Here is a 17,165-nt window from a genome sequence, read left to right on the forward strand (position 1 = left end):
ATTTTTTTTTTCTCCTCACAATCAATCAATGGTTCTATAATAATTTTTGGTATATTTATCAAACTACTTGTACTGGATTAGTTTGCTAGTAAAATTATTTGGCCTATGTGGCATTTTGAACTATTTAAAATGGAACTTAAAGTTATAATGGTTATTTTGAATTATGAGAAATATAGTTTAAAATATATATATATATATATATATTATGTACGTTACTGTTCACATACATGAGCAAGATGAGTATTCGAGATCATGAAAATTGGATAGCGAATTTTGATTGTATCAACTATCAAAATTTTAGTTTGAAAACCAAATTCATTCTTGGTTTTTTTTTTTTTTAATTATTTATTTATATTGATTACACTAGGTGGGTTTACACAATATACATATTATACATGTTTTAAATTATACAATAAATTTTATAAAAAATGTGGATATCAAATACTAGAAAACATTCTGAACTCCATTTTCAAGGTTGTTACTAAATACTAGAAAATGAGATAGTTTTCCAAAAAATATTCTCTGAAAAATGAATAATTTTCCAAAAAACATTAGTGTCAAAACAAATAGAGCGTAAAAGTACCAAATTGTAGTTACTTTGCACTCAAATTTGATATATAATTGAAAATAAGTCTTGTGAGCTTTTCTTTAAGAATTTTATGTTTTATTTTCAGTAGAGGTGTTTAATCACTTATCAGTTTGTTTTAAACAACTCACATTCCATTTAGTTCTAAATTGTATCACGGCCCATCATATTTATTTACATAAGAATTGTTTCAATAAATCTTAAGAGGGGTTGGTCTAATTTACCCTCTACTTATATATATATATATATATATATATATATTTGTTATGATTTATTACTATTTAAAGTAATTTTTATTTTTATTTTGACAAATTACCATATTGTTTGATTTCATATATATATATGTGATATTTTCATTATTTTAAATAAAATAAATTATACTTAACCCTTAAAATTTTGGAGTTATATATTCATTTTGACCCCTTAAATTTGAAAATTCTCAAGTTCACTAAGTTTATTCTATTTTCAAAATGATCATTCTATCTATCTTCATAACTGTTCTATAGTTGTTAAGTACCAACAAAACAACACCTCATGGACGGAATTATCACAAATTTTTTTTGAGGGGGGGGAATGATCATAAATTGAAAACAAAATCAAACAAAATTTTAAATAAAATAAGCTTTAAAAAAAAAAAGACTCAAAACTTTTAATGGACCGAGACGAAAAAAACTCCAAACTTTCGGGTACAAATTGTAATAATAGACATTTAAAAAAAAAAAGAATTTTAACTTTTAAATAATCAATAATCATCCTTGTCCCGCAAGTTGGAACTAGAAGAAGAGCTTTTTCTTTTCTTGTTTTGCTGCTTTTACGCAACGTCGTCGATACCAGAAAGTTTTGCTTATACAATTTTCTCGGCTCCCAAACAGAGGGTAAGCTCATGTAATTTTCCGAGAATTTGAGTTTGTGAACTTACTTTTACTTCTATATACCTCTAATTATTCTTTACACTACTTTTTATGCTCATTCGGTGGATCTCTCATCTCTTTTTGTCGAAATAGCATCAATTGATTCGTCAGCAGTACTAAACAGGTACAATTCCCTCTCTCATAGTGTGGTTTTTTACCTTAGGGTTCCAAATTTCTGGTTGCAATAAATTCGACACAATATTGATTATTGCTTTATTTTCCGTTTGGTTCCTGAGAAAATTTATGAGTAGATATATAAGCGTTATTTTGAAGAGTATCGTGTTTTTTTTTGTTTAGAACTAAACAAAGTATTTGAATAAATAAACGAAGCTAATTAGTTATTTTTTGAATCCGTATTCGGTTTGATTTTTGTAATTAATTGCTCACAATATGTTTGATTTTCAGTCAAAAACCTAAATTGAGCTTAAAAAATTTGTGTACTATTGGCAATGCCTAGAAATGTTGAATTATTTGTATTTATTCTGATTCTGATTCTGCTTTTATTTTTTGTTGTTTTTGTTTTGAAGTTGTAATGGACATGGAATGGTCTGATTCGAAGTATGAACACCGCGAAGAGAGGGATGATGAGTCTCCAATGCGAGAACATTATGATGATTTAGAACAGGATGGGACTGATAAATCGAGCAAGCACTGAAGCAAGGATAGGAAGAAGGGTAGTCGAGGAGGGGAAGATAAGGAACATAGGAGTAAAGACCGAGAACGATCAAAGAGAAGTAGCGATGATGTTGTGAAGGAAAGAGAGAAAGAAAGCAGTAGGGATAGGAGGAAAGATGATAGAGATGAGCGAGAGAATTAGGATAGGAGCAAAGATAGTAAGGTGAGGGACAAAGAATATGATAGGGAAAAATATAGAGAGAAAGAGCGCGATAGGGATAAAGATAGAAAAGATCGAGGGAAAGACCGTGAGAGGGAGAGGGAGAGGGAGAGACATGCAGAGAAGGATAGTGATCGAGGACGAGACAAGGCGAGGGTAAAGGAGAAGAACAGGGATAGAGATAGAGATAAAGAAAGAGAAAAGGAAAGGGATAGGCCAAAGGAAAAGGAAAGGGAAAAGGAGAGAGATAAATATAAGGATCTTGAAGGAAGCAAATCTAAGATGGACCATGAAGATAATAGGGATAGGGATGCTTCCAAGCAAGGGAGGTTATCCCATCATGCTGAGACTGAAGAAAATACTGAGGGGTCATTAGGTGGAGCGCACTTGTCGGCATCAGAGCTTGAGGAGCGAATATTGAAGTAAGGAAATCTTTATGTATGCTTTATTTGTTGCATTTTGATATATCAAATCAATAACTGGTATTTGAAACCTTAAGTCCATAAAACCATGTTGACCATACTTTCCTGCTATCTTGGTTGTGCTTGTGTTTTGCCAGTAGCTGCTTTGTACTTAGCACTGTATTAGTTATCATTTAAGTTACTTGTTTTTCCAGCATTCCCTTGGATTTTGTGTCTAAATTAGTTTAACTGAATGGTGATTATTTGGTATAGTGATTTACATCGTATTTATCTCTTCTACTTTTTTTTGCATTCTATGTTGGTAGTGTGACAATTATTCCAGAACTTTAAAAAGCCATTTTTCCAAAACATGTTTGATGTAATGTGAATATGTTTCTTTACGCCTCTTTTTAACCTTTTTGTTCAGGAAAAGAGAAGAAAGATTGAACAAAAATTCTGAAAGTGTTTCTGAAGTTTTGTCATGGGTCAATCGGAGTCGTAAGCTCGAGGAGAAAAGGATTGCTGAAAAGGAGAAAGCATTGCGGCTCTCAAAGATATTTTCATTATTTTAAATAAAATAAATTATACTTAACCCTTAAAAATTTGGGGTTATATAATCATTTTGATCGCTTAAATTTGAAAATTCCCATTAGGTTCACTAAGTTGATTCTATTTTCAAAATGATCATTCTATTTATCTTCATAACTGATCTATAGTTGTTCAGTAGCAACAAAACAACACCTCATGGACGGAATAATCACAATTTTTTTTTTAGGGGGGAATGATCATAAATTGAAAACAAAAAAAAAAAAAATTAAATAAAATAAGCTTAAAAAAAAAAAAAAGACTCAAACTTTTAATGGACCAAGACGAAAAAAACTCCAAACTTTCGGATACAAATTGTAATATAGACATTTAAAAAAAAAAAAAGAATTTTAACTTTTAAGTAATCAATAATCATCCTTGTCCCGCGAGTTGGAACTAGAAGAAGAGCTTTTTCTTTTCTTGTTTTGCTGCTTTTACGCAACGTCGTCGATACCAAAGAGTTTTGCTTATACAATTTTCTCGGCTCCCAAACAGAGGGTAAGCTCATGTAATTTTCCGAGAATTTGAGTTTGTGAACTTACTTTTACTTCTATGTACCTCTAATTATTCTTTACACTACTTTTTAGGCTCATTCGGTGGATCTCTCATCTCTTTTTGTCGAAATAGCATCAATTGATTCGTCAGCAGTACTAAACAGGTACAATTCTCTCTCTCACAGTGTGGTTTTTTACCTTAGGGTTCCAAATTTCTGATTGCAATAAATTCGACACAATATCGATTACTGCTTTATTTTCCGTTTGGTTCCCGAGAAAATTTATGAGTAGATATATAAGCGTTATTTTGAAGAGTATCGTGTTTTTTTTTGTTTAGAACTAAATAAAGTATTTGAATAAATAAACGAAGCAATTAGTCAGGGGCGGCCCTAGACATTTTTGGGCCTAAGGCGAGAACTAAAAATGTATGTGTATGTGTATGTGTGTTTATGTATGTGTATGTGTATGAGTGTGTATGTGTATGTGTATGTATATATTTATGTGTGTGTGTATGTGTGTTTATGTTTATATTCATTTATGTTTATGTATGTGTGTATGTTTATGTATATGTATATATATGAGTGTGTATGTGTATGTATATGTGTATGTTTATGTGTATGTATGTGTATGTTTATGTGTGTGTTTGTGCATGTGTATTTATGTTTATGGATGTTTATGTATGTGTGTATGTTTATGTATTTATTATATTTATAAACATAAATATAAACATAAACACACATACACATAAACATACATGAACACAAACATAAACATAAACACACATACATATAAACACACATAAACAAACATAAACACACATACACATAAACATAAACATACATAGACATAAATACACATACGGCTGAGAAAAATTAAACTCTTATATAGACTGGTAAAAATTGCAAACTAACACCAATCCTCAAATAATTTCGTTAGTTACTTTGGTGTGCTAAATCGAGCATTTATGTGTGTTTATGTTTATATTTAAGTTTATGTGTGTATATGTTTACGTTTATGTGAGTTATATGTGTTTATGTGTATGTGTGTTTATGTTTATGTATATGTATTTTTATGTGTATGTGTATGTATGTTTATGTGTATTTGTATGTATATGTGTATTTGTATGTTTATGTATGTGTGCTTATGTATGTGTATGTGTGCTTATGTATGTGTATGTATATGTGTTTATACGTGCTTATATTTATATATGTTTATGTGTATGTGTTTATGCGTGCTTATGTATGTGTATGTGTATGTGTGCTTATGTATGTGTATGTATATGTGTATGTGTATGTGTATGTGCATGTGTATGTGTATGTGCATGTGTATGTGTATATGTATGTGTATATGTATGTGTAGGTTTCTTTGTCTTTTTCAGATTCAGGTGCAATACCCTGATACAATTATAATTAATAGTTGAGATTGAAAGTTATTTTTACAACTTTCAATCTCAATCATTAAATAAAATATATTTAAAAAAAAAAGAGTAAAAAATGTAAAAAAAATATCTAACAATAGTGTACCTGATCTTAGTTCGTCTTTCTTCTCTTACCATTTTTCTTTTTTTCTTTTTTTACGCGATGCTTTGTTCTTCTTCCTTTTACTTCTCTTTATACATCGCCTAGGCTGACAGGAGAGGAGCAAGCAAAAGCCATGTCAAGAAAGGAAATCGAAGATTGTGCTGCCGAGTCAAAAACTATGAAAATCTCTTTCTCTCAACTCAAACGATCCTCTTAGGTGAAATTGTGGCTCAGAGGCTTCAATGGATTATGGTGTGTGATTTTTGATTATTTATTTATTTATTTGAGATTATTAAGCAAATAGTTTTTATATTTTGCTTACTTTTTATATTTTCTGAAAACACTTTTCTGGGAAATACCATTTTTTTTGCTTAGTTTTCAGTCCATCATTCTTGGTTGTGGTATGTGTTTGACTAATTTGGATCTAAAATTAGTTCAACAAGATGATTCTTCTTCTAAAATATAATAACAAAACCAATATATGTTTTTTTAACAGTGGGTTCACTTTCAGTGTTTTCATTTTGTGATTTTGGTTGTTTTGTGGGTTTTGTGCTTTGATTTCGGTAGGTGTGATTTGATTTGTGATTTGGTGGGTTTCTGGGTTTTTGTTGCGATTTGATTTTGGCTGGGTTTTGGCCGTGATGATGGTCGTGATTTGATTTTGGCTGAGTTTCGGCAATGGTGCGTGGTTGGAGGTGATGAGTTTGAAAAGCTCCGGCCATAGAGGTTTAGAAGGAGAGCTTGGTGGTCAGCCATGGAGCACGGTGTGACATGGGTTAAGGCAGAGAGAGGATGAAAGGAAAATAGGGATAGCCCTAGACATTTTGGAGCCTAAGGCGAGAACTAAAAATAGGACATTTTTTATACTTATATATTAATTAAATTAATGTTTATTTAATATTTCTATATTATATTTTTCATCATTATTTTCATTTTCTTCTAAATTATTTTGAAATTCATTATCAAGATTTGTTGTATTGCAAAATTGAACATCATTTTCTTCTAAATTATTTTGGTGAATTTCTTGCTCATTTGTGATATTTTCATCTAAATTTTGTGTTATATTTTGTTTATTACTAATAACAAATTTATCCATTGATCATTTTTGAGACTTAATTAATTTTTCTTCTTTTTTTCTTTTTTTTTAAAGTTTTTTATATCCAAATGCATATTTTCTAGTAGACATTTTTAATCAAACAATATATTTATAAAAACTAAAATAAAAAATGACATTCAAGTATAGAGAAAATGAGAAATTGAAGCTAATTTATACAAAAATTTAAGAACAGCCATAACACTAACACAGACTTATTAATAAGACCCACCCACAAAAAAAAAAAAAAAAAAAAAAAAAAAAAAAAAAAAAAAAAAAAAAAAAAAAAAAAATCCTATCTATAACCAAAAAAAAAAAAAATCCTATCTATAACCCAGAAAAAAAAAATGCAGGCTTTAGAAAAAAAAAAAACTTGAAGGCCCAAACTTAACGCCCAGTCCAGGGAGGGTCCAGGCAGCCATAATGATAAACTGATAAGTGATAAACAAAGTTACAAAACCAGCCAGGGACAGGGAGGGCCCAAATAAACAAAGTTATCTTAAGTTCTTAACAAATAAAAGCCCAATTTTTTTTTTTTATAATTTTATACCTGATTCCTGAAACTCAGAACCTGATACGGTGAGGTGAGCAGTTGAGACTTGAGAGAGGCGGAGAGCAGAGCATCAGAGAGAGAACAGACTGAACAGTGGAGAGCAGAGACTAGAGAGAAAGGTAAAATTTTTAGGGTTTTGATTTGTGATTGTTTCGTGGTTAATCTCTTAGACCGGATTTGTAGTTTATCTGGTTGATTTTTGGTCAATGATTTTGTTTAGAACCAATGTTTAATAGGATTTACCAAAATTTTTGTTTTTTTTGGTTAAAAGGATGTGCCAGATTATTTTTGTAATTCAATTGAAACTAATATATATATATATATATATATATATTTTACTACCCGGTTCTTTTCTAAAATTTTGGGGGCCTTAGGCAATTGCCTAACTCGCCTAAGGGAAGGGCCGGCCCTGCAATTAGTTAGTTTTTGAATCCGTATTCGGTTTAATTTTTGTAATTAATTGCTCACAATATGTTTGATTTTCAGTCAAAAACCTAAATTGAGCTTAAAAAATTTATGTACTATTGGCAATGCCTAGAAATGTTGAATTATTTGTATTTATTCTGATTCTGATTCTGCTTTTATTTTTGTTGTTTTTGTTTTGAAGTTTTAATGGACATGGAATGGTCTGATTCGAAGTATGAACACCGTGAAGAGAGGGATGATGAGTCTCCTATGCGAGAACATTATGATGATTTAGAACGGGATGGGACTGATAAATCGAGCAAGCACCGAAGCAAGGATAGGAAGAAGGGTAGTCGAGGAGGGGAAGATAAGGAACATAGGAGTAAAGAACGAGAACGATCAAAGAGAAGTAGCGATGATGTTGTGAAGGAAAGAGAGAAAGAAAGCAGTAGGGATAGGAGGAAAGATGATAGAGATGAGCGAGAGAAGGATAGGAGCAAAGATAGTAAGGTGAGGGACAAAGAATATGATAGGGAAAAATATAGAGAGAAAGAGCGCGATAGGGATAAAGATAGAAAAGATCGAGGGAAAGACCGTGAGAGGGAGAGGGAGAGGGAGAGAGATGCAGAGAAGGATAGTGATCGAGGACGAGACAAGGAGAGGGTAAAGGAGAAGAACAGGGATAGGGATAGAGATAAAGAAAGAGAAAAGGAAAGGGATAGGCCAAAGGAAAAGGAAAGGGAAAAGGAGAGAGATAAATATAAGGATCTTGAAGGAAGCAAATCTAAGATGGACCATGAAGATAATAGGGATAGGGATGCTTCCAAGCAAGGGAGGTTATCCCATCATGCTGAGACTGAAGAAAATACTGAGGGGTCATTAGGTGGAGCGCACTTGTCGGCATCAGAGCTTGAGGAGCGAATATTGAAGTAAGGAAATCTTTATGTATGCTTTATTTGTTGCATTTTGATATATCAAATCAATAACTGGTATTTGAAACCTTAAGTCCATAAAACCATGTTGACCATACTTTCCTGCTATCTTGGTTGTGCTTGTGTTTTGCCAGTAGCTGCTTTGTACTTAGCACTGTATTAGTTATCATTTAAGTTACTTGTTTTTCCAGCATTCCCTTGGATTTTGTGTCTAAATTAGTTTAGCTGAATGGTGATTATTTGTTATAGTGATTTACATCGTATTTATCTTTTCTACTTTTTTTTGCATTCTATGTTGGCGGTGTGACAATTCTTCCAGAACTTTAAAAAGCCATTTTTCCAAAACATGTTTGATGTAATCTGAATATGTTTCTTTACACCTCTTTTTAACCTTTTTGTTCAGGAAAAGAGAAGAAAGATTGAACAAAAATTCTGAAGGTGTTTCTGAAGTTTTGTCATGGGTCAGTCGGAGTCGTAAGCTTGAGGATAAAAGGATTGCTGAAAAGGAGAAAGCATTGCGGCTCTCAAAGATTTTTGCGGAACAGGTTGCGTTTTAATTGTGTTTTTTTGTATTATTTTTCTCAAATGATTGATTTCAGGCAGGATCTTTTATTAATATCACAGTGAGAATTTTCTCAGGACAATGTTGGTCAAGGAGACAGTGAAGATGTGGAAGAAAGCCACGGTACTGCGCGTAAGGGTTCTTACTCCTTATGATTTGTCTTGTAAAATCGAATTGATGTTGTGACATGATTTTGAATCAGTCCATTCTGCATTTTATTAGATTTTGAGTGCATAGATTGGACTGATTCAAATACCATACTCATCAAGTTCTATTGAGTAGTCATGAAATTTCCTAATGACATCCAAGCTCCATAATAGAACTAAAATTGTGTGTGTGACTGTAGTTAATTATTCTGATGAGTTTACACCTGTTTATGATTTATGGCCCACTAGTTTGTTCTTCTAGAACCTAATCTGTAAGCAAGTGGTTTTGTTTGATGTGTTCCTACATCACTGATCAATACTGATATTGTTTCTATTTTGAATACTTTATAGATAATCTGGCAGGAGTTAAAGTTCTTCATGGCATTGACAAAGTAGTGGAAGGTGGGGCAGTTGTTTTAACACTAAAAGATCAGAACATACTTGCAGATGGTGACATCAATGAAGGTAAACTATTTTGGTGATACTTTTTGTTTGTCAGGGATTTTTAAGATGAGTTGACACATTTATATAATAGAGGTTTATGGTCTGGTGTGACAGAGATTGATATGCTTGAGAATGTTGAACTTGGAGAACAAAAGCAGCGAGATGAGGCTTACAAGGCTGCAAAGAAGAAAACAGGGATCTATGAGGATAAGTAAGATGGAAACTTATATAATTTGTTAATCATACCCATAATTATATGAAAAAAAATGATTGACATATGTTTTGCGTTCTGATGGTTTAGGTTTAATGATGATCCCAGTGCAGAGAAGAAAATGTTGCCGCAGTATGATGACCCCACTGCAGATGAGGTTTGATTTTTGGTTTTTCCCATCACTCTTTCTTAAAATTTTAGTCTGAGAAATTGCTTTTCCTTTTTCAATTATAACAAGAAATGTTGTGCATGGGGATTGGTCATGAAATTTTTCACTTAATTTATTTTTCTTTCCAGGGGTTAGCTCTGGATGAAAGAGGACGTTTCTCTGGCGAAGCAGAGAAAAAACTCCAAGAGGTAATTCTTTCTCCAAATTATTAAAAAAAAAAAAAAAAAAAAAGCTGGAAAATGTAGGAGAAGAATGGTTGTGTTTGAGGATGAGGAACTGTGTGCACAGTCATTTCATTCTTCTAATTATTGTTTGTTGTGACTTCCTATTTATTCAAGTTGTAGTCCCATTCTTTCTACTTTCTGCTCTTATTTTATTGTACTGAATTTATAGGGTTAGGATTTTCCCTTTTGAAATGAATTTTCGCTTCTGTTGGTGTTTGAATGCATTTTAATTACTTAACTAGTTTTTTTTCCCCTAGCTTACGAACATTTTTTCCCCTTATTGCCAGCTTCGTAAAAGGTTAGAGGGTGCTTCCAATAATATTCACTTTGAAGATCTCAATGCAATTGGGAAGATCACATCAGATTACTATACTCAAGAAGAAATGCTTAAATTTAAAAAGCCCAAGAAAAAGAAATCCTTACGGAAGAAAGAGAAGCTGGATTTGGATGTGCTTGAAGCAGAAGCTCTCTCTTCAGGCTTGGGAGTTGGGGATCTTGGCTCTCGGAATGATGCAAGGAGGCAAGCCATCAAAGAGGAGCAAGAAAGAGCAGAGGCTGAATTGAGAAAAAATGCATACCAGTCAGCTTATGCTAAAGCCGATGAGGCATCAAAATCACTGCGGATGGAACAAACTCTTCCTGTTAAATTAGAGGAAGATGAGAATCCTGTTTTTGCAGATGAAGATGATGATCTTTATAAATCTTTAGAAAGAGCAAGGAAATTGGCTCTTAAAAAGCAAGAGGAGGAGGCAGCATCTGGTCCTCAAGCAATTGCACGTCTTGCCGCTACTGCCAGCAGTCAAACTGCAGAAGATATAAACCCCACAACTGGAGAGTCGCAAGAAAACAAGGTTGTCTTTACAGAGATGGAGGAGTTTGTCTGGGGTCTCCAGCTTGATGAAGGTATTTTTCTTTAAACGTTTTTTCATGTGTTTGCATAGAATTGAAATTTGAGCTGGCTGTGCCCTGCTTGAATTGAGATTTCTTCATATTTAATATTTTTGACTGCTTTACCATTTCTGGCCATTCAATATCTTGTGGTCAGTTGATATCCATCTTTTTATCTGGTCAAATTCAAGTTTAATAATGACCATTTTTCTTTGGAAGTTTTCCTGATCTTGTGCCTATCTATTTCCTTGAGCTTTCATTTGTACCCCATTAAAATACAATTTCATGTCTTAATTTGCTACAGGTTTCAATTCCTCCAATGGTTTTATAAAAATAGAAATAACTTGTACTTTTGTGCTCTTTCAGAAGCCCGTAAGCCTGAAAATGAAGATGTTTTTATGCAAGAAGATGAAGAGCCAAGAGTTTCCGATGAAGAAGTAAAAGATGAGGCTGGTGGATGGACTGAAGTTAAAGATGTCAGTAAAGATGAGCACCCTGCGGATGAGGACATGGAGGAGATAGTTCCAGATGAAGCTATCCATGAAGTTGCAGTTGGGAAAGGGTTATCAGGTGCGCTGAAGCTGCTTAAAGATCGAGGAACACTTAAAGAAAGCATCGAGTGGGGTGGCAGAAACATGGACAAGAAGAAGAGCAAACTCGTGGGTATTGTAGATGATGATGAACCAAAGGAGCCTCGTTCATCCGCTCTAGTCGATTTTAAAAAGGAGATTCGCATTGAGCGGACAGATGAATTTGGGCGAATTGTAAGTGCTTTACTTAACCAGCCAGTCATTTCTTAATATTTTTTTTCTTTAGCACAAATGGCCTCTCCCTCCCACACACACAGATACAGATGTCAGCTACATTCTCTATTTAATGGTTTAACATGACATCTGCTTGTGGGACCTCATATTCTGCTGGTTAACGAGGGAAATTATCAGAAAAGGAAAGCACAAGTAAGGGCACAAGCCTAGTACACAGACAGTATACTAGAGAAACACCCCAAAACAAAAGCTAACGTCTCCCACAAATTTGAGATGGAAAAGTAATTTGCATATGATGTTCAATTATAGTGAGAACCTACAAAATAGAAATTTCAACTGCATCAAGGGAAATCCATGTTCCTCAAAATTCTTCACATTCCTCTCTCCAAATATACCATTTGATACAAAAGGGAACTACTTTCCAAATTTCACCACTACCAGGTCCTCCAAATTGTCCGTTCTAACATGCTCACAATGAACAACTGTTTTAGGTTTAACCCATAAAACCTTGGATAGACCAAACATCAATGTCCGCTTGATTTAGACATACAACAGTAACAACACCAATGCAATAGTATTATTTGATGCTTTCTCTGATTATTTATTGTTACTCTTTCTTACTGCTGTTGTCCAAGTAAAATGTGATTCTAGGTGGTGTTCTAACCTTCCAAGAGTACATACTGTTCTGTTATTTGACCATTTGGTGGATGATGCTTATGCTTATTTAGAGAGACAATTTACATATGGCATGAGGTGTAGTTTTTTGAGTGAAACCAGTTGGGAGTGTGGTTCTTTAAAATATGTGTTATAATCTACTTGGCTGTTTGAAAGATTATCGTATAAATCTCACATCATATGTGGGCTACATTACATATGTTAAGGTCTGACTTTTCATCTCATGGAATTGAATCATCTCTCTCTCTCTCTTCTTCCTTCCCGCTGCTTTAATTGGTACAAAACACATCCATGAGTGGAATTGAGACAAAACTAACTGGGTACAACATAGGTTATTTTTTTACACCATTCCACTTCGTGCCACTACGGTTTCATATAATGGTTACAAAGGGTGCATGCATTTAATGCTAATAAAAAGAGTACTCCAAGAGGGTAGCACAATTAGATGGGGACTATACCTATATAAATAAATAAATAAAACAATTAGATGGGTACCACATATTATGAAGTGGACTTATTTATTCAAAAAACAAAATATCATGAAGTGGATATCACCAGTTCGAAATTCCCATTCGCCATCCCCTTGGGGCGAAAAATTAATTACAAAAAAAATATGACCATAAAAAAAGTAATACCATTTTAAATGTATTGAAACTATTTATTGTGTTGTATATTGAATTGGAGTCACAATTGAAGACAGGTGATGTCATGAAAGCTATTTGCTACTGCTCTTGTTCTTGTGTAAAGAGGAGATAGATGGGTTAGATTATCAGGATTGATGTGGTGTAATATGCAGTGACTTCTTCTCCTATAAGAGTTAAAAAATTGACAACCTCAAGGAAATTTAAAATTAGAGACTGTTTCTGCATGACCATGTCATAACATGCTGTCTTGTCTGTGTGCTAGTCTAGTGTTGCAGAAGAACTTACTCAGATCTTTACGAAAATCACAATATGAGCCAACTTTTTTCTTTTAATCCTAGTTTATAGTATAGGGCAAAGATTCCTGTGGACCTGTGTTATGACAATATGGATTCAATTTGGTGGTTGATTTAAAAAAAAAAAAGTTGTCCATCCATGAAGTCAAATTATACTTTCAATGGTATTTTCATTCCCTGCCACCCACTTCTATAATTGGCTATACCTTCTCTGCATCTCAAGAAATTAAAAAAAAAAAAAAAATTTAAGTGACATTTTAAGACAATTTCTCACGATCCATCTTGGATTTTTTTTTTTTAAAAAACTAAATAATACCTTTATTGAAATAGAAGAGAGATATTATGGACACAAGTTGTATACACAAAGCTCTTTTAAAGAATGGTATAGAACAAGTGATTGCCTATCACTATTGCCCAAGCACTGAGACCACTGAAACAGATATCTCAAAAACAAGGTTTTCAGTTTATGATCTATCTTCGAATTGGATAGAATAGTTTGGATATTCCACTTTGGAGGAGGGGCGGGGGGTTTAATGAGTATTATTAGTTTGAAGTAATAGAGAACATGATGGTGGATAGAATAGAATGTAGGAACAAATACATGTGGTTCATAATTGAATTCTGTAGCTTCTTAGGAAAAAAAGAAAGATTATGTTATAGCTTATTTTGTATTTTCCTTTTTAGCGTTAGTGTGCATTGTTGACTTATGTCCATGTTTTTACCAGATGACTCCAAAGGAAGCCTTTCGTATGATTTCACATAAGTTTCATGGGAAGGGTCCTGGCAAAATGAAGCTAGAAAAACGCATGAAGCAATACTATGAAGAATTGAAGTTGAAGCGCATGGAGAATTCAGATACACCATCAAAGGCTGTGGAGAAGATGAAGGAAGCTCAAATGCAGTTAAAGACGCCCTATCTTGTCCTTAGTGGTCATGTCAAACCAGGGTATGCATCATCCATCTGTATCATATGTCTACTTATAATTCTGACCAATTATTGCCGAATTTTTCTATGAGGAAAAGGTAGATGAGAAGCATATTCCGTGTGTGATTGGGGTAGATAAGAGATGGACTGGCATGATACATCATGCCACTATTTTTTTTTTTTTTTTGGCAAACGAAGGTATCCAGTCCTCTTTGAGTATCTGACCATTCCCTTGAGTATATGCAATCCCCCCGTCCCACACATGCTAGGTTATTACAAGGAGAAAAGAGTGGCCCCAAGATGCTAGCAAGAGGTTTCAAACCCAGAATCTCATGGATACCATAAGACCTTAAGAACCACTAAGCCAACCCACTATAGGGTTAGATACACTTGGACACCTTAAAATATGTGTGGAAATAATACATATACAAAACTTTAATCCTCAATAAATATCATTGTAGGAGGTTCAATGATTAGTTAGAGCATTGCATAGCTTCTTTGGGTGTTCAGATATTGCATACGGTGTCTTACATTTATTCCCCTTTCTATGTGAGTGCTGGTAGTGGTGCATGCATTTATTGTCAGATGATTATGTCTCTACAGTTTTGGTGTCATGACAAAGAATCTTAATTTCTTGTTGAGTCAGTTGGGGAGCTTGATGGTTAGGTTCTAATTATTTATTGAATCAAATTGTTATTAAAGACTATCTAGATTAAAGGGGATTTTATCAATTGGGTTGTAGAACCCATGTTGGTTTGTATCAAATTGGAGTCAATACCTGCTTAAAAGATCATCATCAGATTAAGTTTTGGATATCTAGAATTTTGTTATTTTCAAAGATAAACACATCTTGTGTTTTGCATCCCTCCTAGGAAGGCTTACTTCTTAATTAAGCTTTGAATTAGTTAATCATGATTAGTCTGTAGTTGTATGCTCTAAATGGCATTTTTATTCTTAACATCTGTTTACTCAGTTTATTTACTCGTTTCCTTTTGTATGTATTTTATTACCAGGCAAACTAGTGATCCTAGAAGTGGTTTTGCTACTGTTGAGAAGGACTTTCCTGGGGGCTTGACGCCAATGCTTGGTGATAGAAAGGTCAGTAACACAACTTTTTGTGATATTATCATTGTGTATGTTGTATGCACGTGCACGTCTAGAATGTTGAACTTTTCTTTATTAGTCTTATGGATATGATCTGAGGAACTATCTTTAAATATATCAGGCCTTCTAAATTTCATATGTTAGTACAGTTTTAGTGGTGGTGGTTGCAGTTTTCTTTAGTGAAGGATTTCACAGGACTTGCTTCATTAAAAAATAAAAATAAGGTATCTATCGAGGTGCTCCCTAGTGGTTGGAGGCTTGAGATGAGCTGCAGGCCTAGACATTTTGGGTTCGATCCCCACTAGGAGTTCCCCTAGATTACCTTATACATGGTTCTGGCGGTGGGTTGTGTATCTGTGATTAACTTCCCTAGGGGTGGGTTCAAAGGGCCTTGCCTTGGTGAGGTTCCACACCATCAAAAAAATTATAAAATAAGATAAAATTAAAAAATTAAAAAAATCTCTCAAGAGATGCCTAATGTACAACAGAAAAATACTGCTAATGAGCTCTTGCCCAAATGGCACCTTCTTCCCATCTAAGAGCAAGGTGGTTGATGAAGTTGGGGTTTAAGACCTACCAGCTGCCATTGTATTACAACCAATTAGGAGGGAAATTTTTTGATTTTATGTCTTTTTCTTGAGGATAAAAATCCTTAGTTTTTCAATATCAATCCTGACAAGGTTAAGAATCACATGATCTGCTCGATAGCATTCCATTTAATGTTTATGTATCATTTAATTTTATTCACTCTGTCCGCATTGCGTGCACTGATTACAAAGGTGTATTTTCTGTTCATCTTTTAGGTTGAGCACTTCTTGGGGATAAAGCGTAAAACTGAGCCAGCAAATTCAGCACCAAAGAAGCCTAAACCTTGAAGTTAATTTTGGGTGGAATATAGAAGCTGAGTTAGTGTTCTTGTCCTAAGGAGGGTGCCATCAGAGGACATTAATGAGTTGGTTTCCTGCCAATATAAATGCAGCATTGGAGTGTGTTAGGCGAATAGCTGACTGACATTTGTTATGGTCATGGAGGGAGAATAGAGTAGAGTTGGCTGGCATTTCTGTTAGGCGAATATTATTTTTTTATAACAGAAAAGAGCTATGGCTTACCGAAATTTTGCTCATTATAAATACTGCATACACTTTGCTTGAGCAGTGTTGCATCCCCCCTCTCTCTATCTCTCTGAACTAACATGCTGAATCAACTGGATTTTACCATCAACAGCTCAATTCAAATGTGAAAACTGCATTTTGTTAATTAATTCCTTGGCCTGAACCCCGATTCTTAACAGAATCCGCATAGATTGATGTAATATTTGCCCCGCTGATACTTGTGTGCTTGCTTGCTTATGTTAAGAGATGCTTTGTAAACCCAGACCGAGATACAGCTGCTCAATTTGAGCTTGATTTTCAATTCAGCCCGACATCCAATGGGTACAACCACTTGGTTGTATTGCAAAAAATCGACTTTATATATATAAATAAATAAATAAATAAATAAATAAATAAATATATATATATATATATATATATCCTTTTATTGAGCAAAAGTATTATGTCATGGTAGCACATGGGAGTGTGGCTTGATGGTAGGAGTTTTTGTTTTGCACCTAAAGATGAGCGGTTCGAGCGATAGCTTTATCAAGGCCCGTGTGATATACGTGATATTACTCATTGCCGTCATATAGCGCAGGGTCAATCAGTCCACACCAAAGACCCCTTTTTTTATTTAGAAAAAAAAAAAGGGTATTATGTCATGGTAAAATTTATGCACTTGTGTAACAACTTGAAGTTCTAATTTA

At 33.8% G+C, this 17,165-nt stretch overlaps 1 protein-coding gene and 1 pseudogene across 2 annotated transcripts; both read left to right on the forward strand.

Annotated features, from left to right (window-relative positions):
* Positions 1-2,029: 2,029 nt before the first annotated feature.
* Positions 2,030-3,305, forward strand: LOC115994646 (annotated as a pseudogene).
* Positions 3,306-3,660: 355 nt separating this feature from the next.
* Positions 3,661-16,676, forward strand: LOC115994487 (SART-1 family protein DOT2-like). Of its 2 annotated transcripts, XM_031118656.1 has the most exons (14): positions 3,661-3,816; positions 3,906-3,976; positions 7,586-8,312; positions 8,719-8,860; positions 8,955-9,009; positions 9,375-9,488; positions 9,582-9,678; positions 9,769-9,835; positions 9,976-10,035; positions 10,359-10,974; positions 11,326-11,723; positions 14,061-14,281; positions 15,274-15,358; positions 16,168-16,676. In XM_031118656.1, the coding sequence occupies exons 3-14, from the start codon at positions 7,591-7,593 to the stop codon at positions 16,237-16,239; spliced, it is 2,649 nt and encodes an 882-aa protein (XP_030974516.1). In that variant the 5' UTR covers positions 3,661-3,816; positions 3,906-3,976; positions 7,586-7,590; the 3' UTR covers positions 16,240-16,676. The 2 variants fall into 2 exon arrangements, with proteins under 2 accessions (XP_030974516.1, XP_030974515.1); XM_031118655.1 differs by lacking the exons at positions 3,661-3,816; positions 3,906-3,976 and adding an exon at positions 6,956-7,097.
* The last annotated feature ends 489 nt before the right edge of the window (positions 16,677-17,165 follow it).

Source organism: Quercus lobata, chromosome 6 (assembly GCF_001633185.2).
Source record: "Quercus lobata isolate SW786 chromosome 6, ValleyOak3.0 Primary Assembly, whole genome shotgun sequence".
In the NCBI taxonomy this organism is placed as follows: Eukaryota; Viridiplantae; Streptophyta; class Magnoliopsida; order Fagales; family Fagaceae; genus Quercus; species Quercus lobata.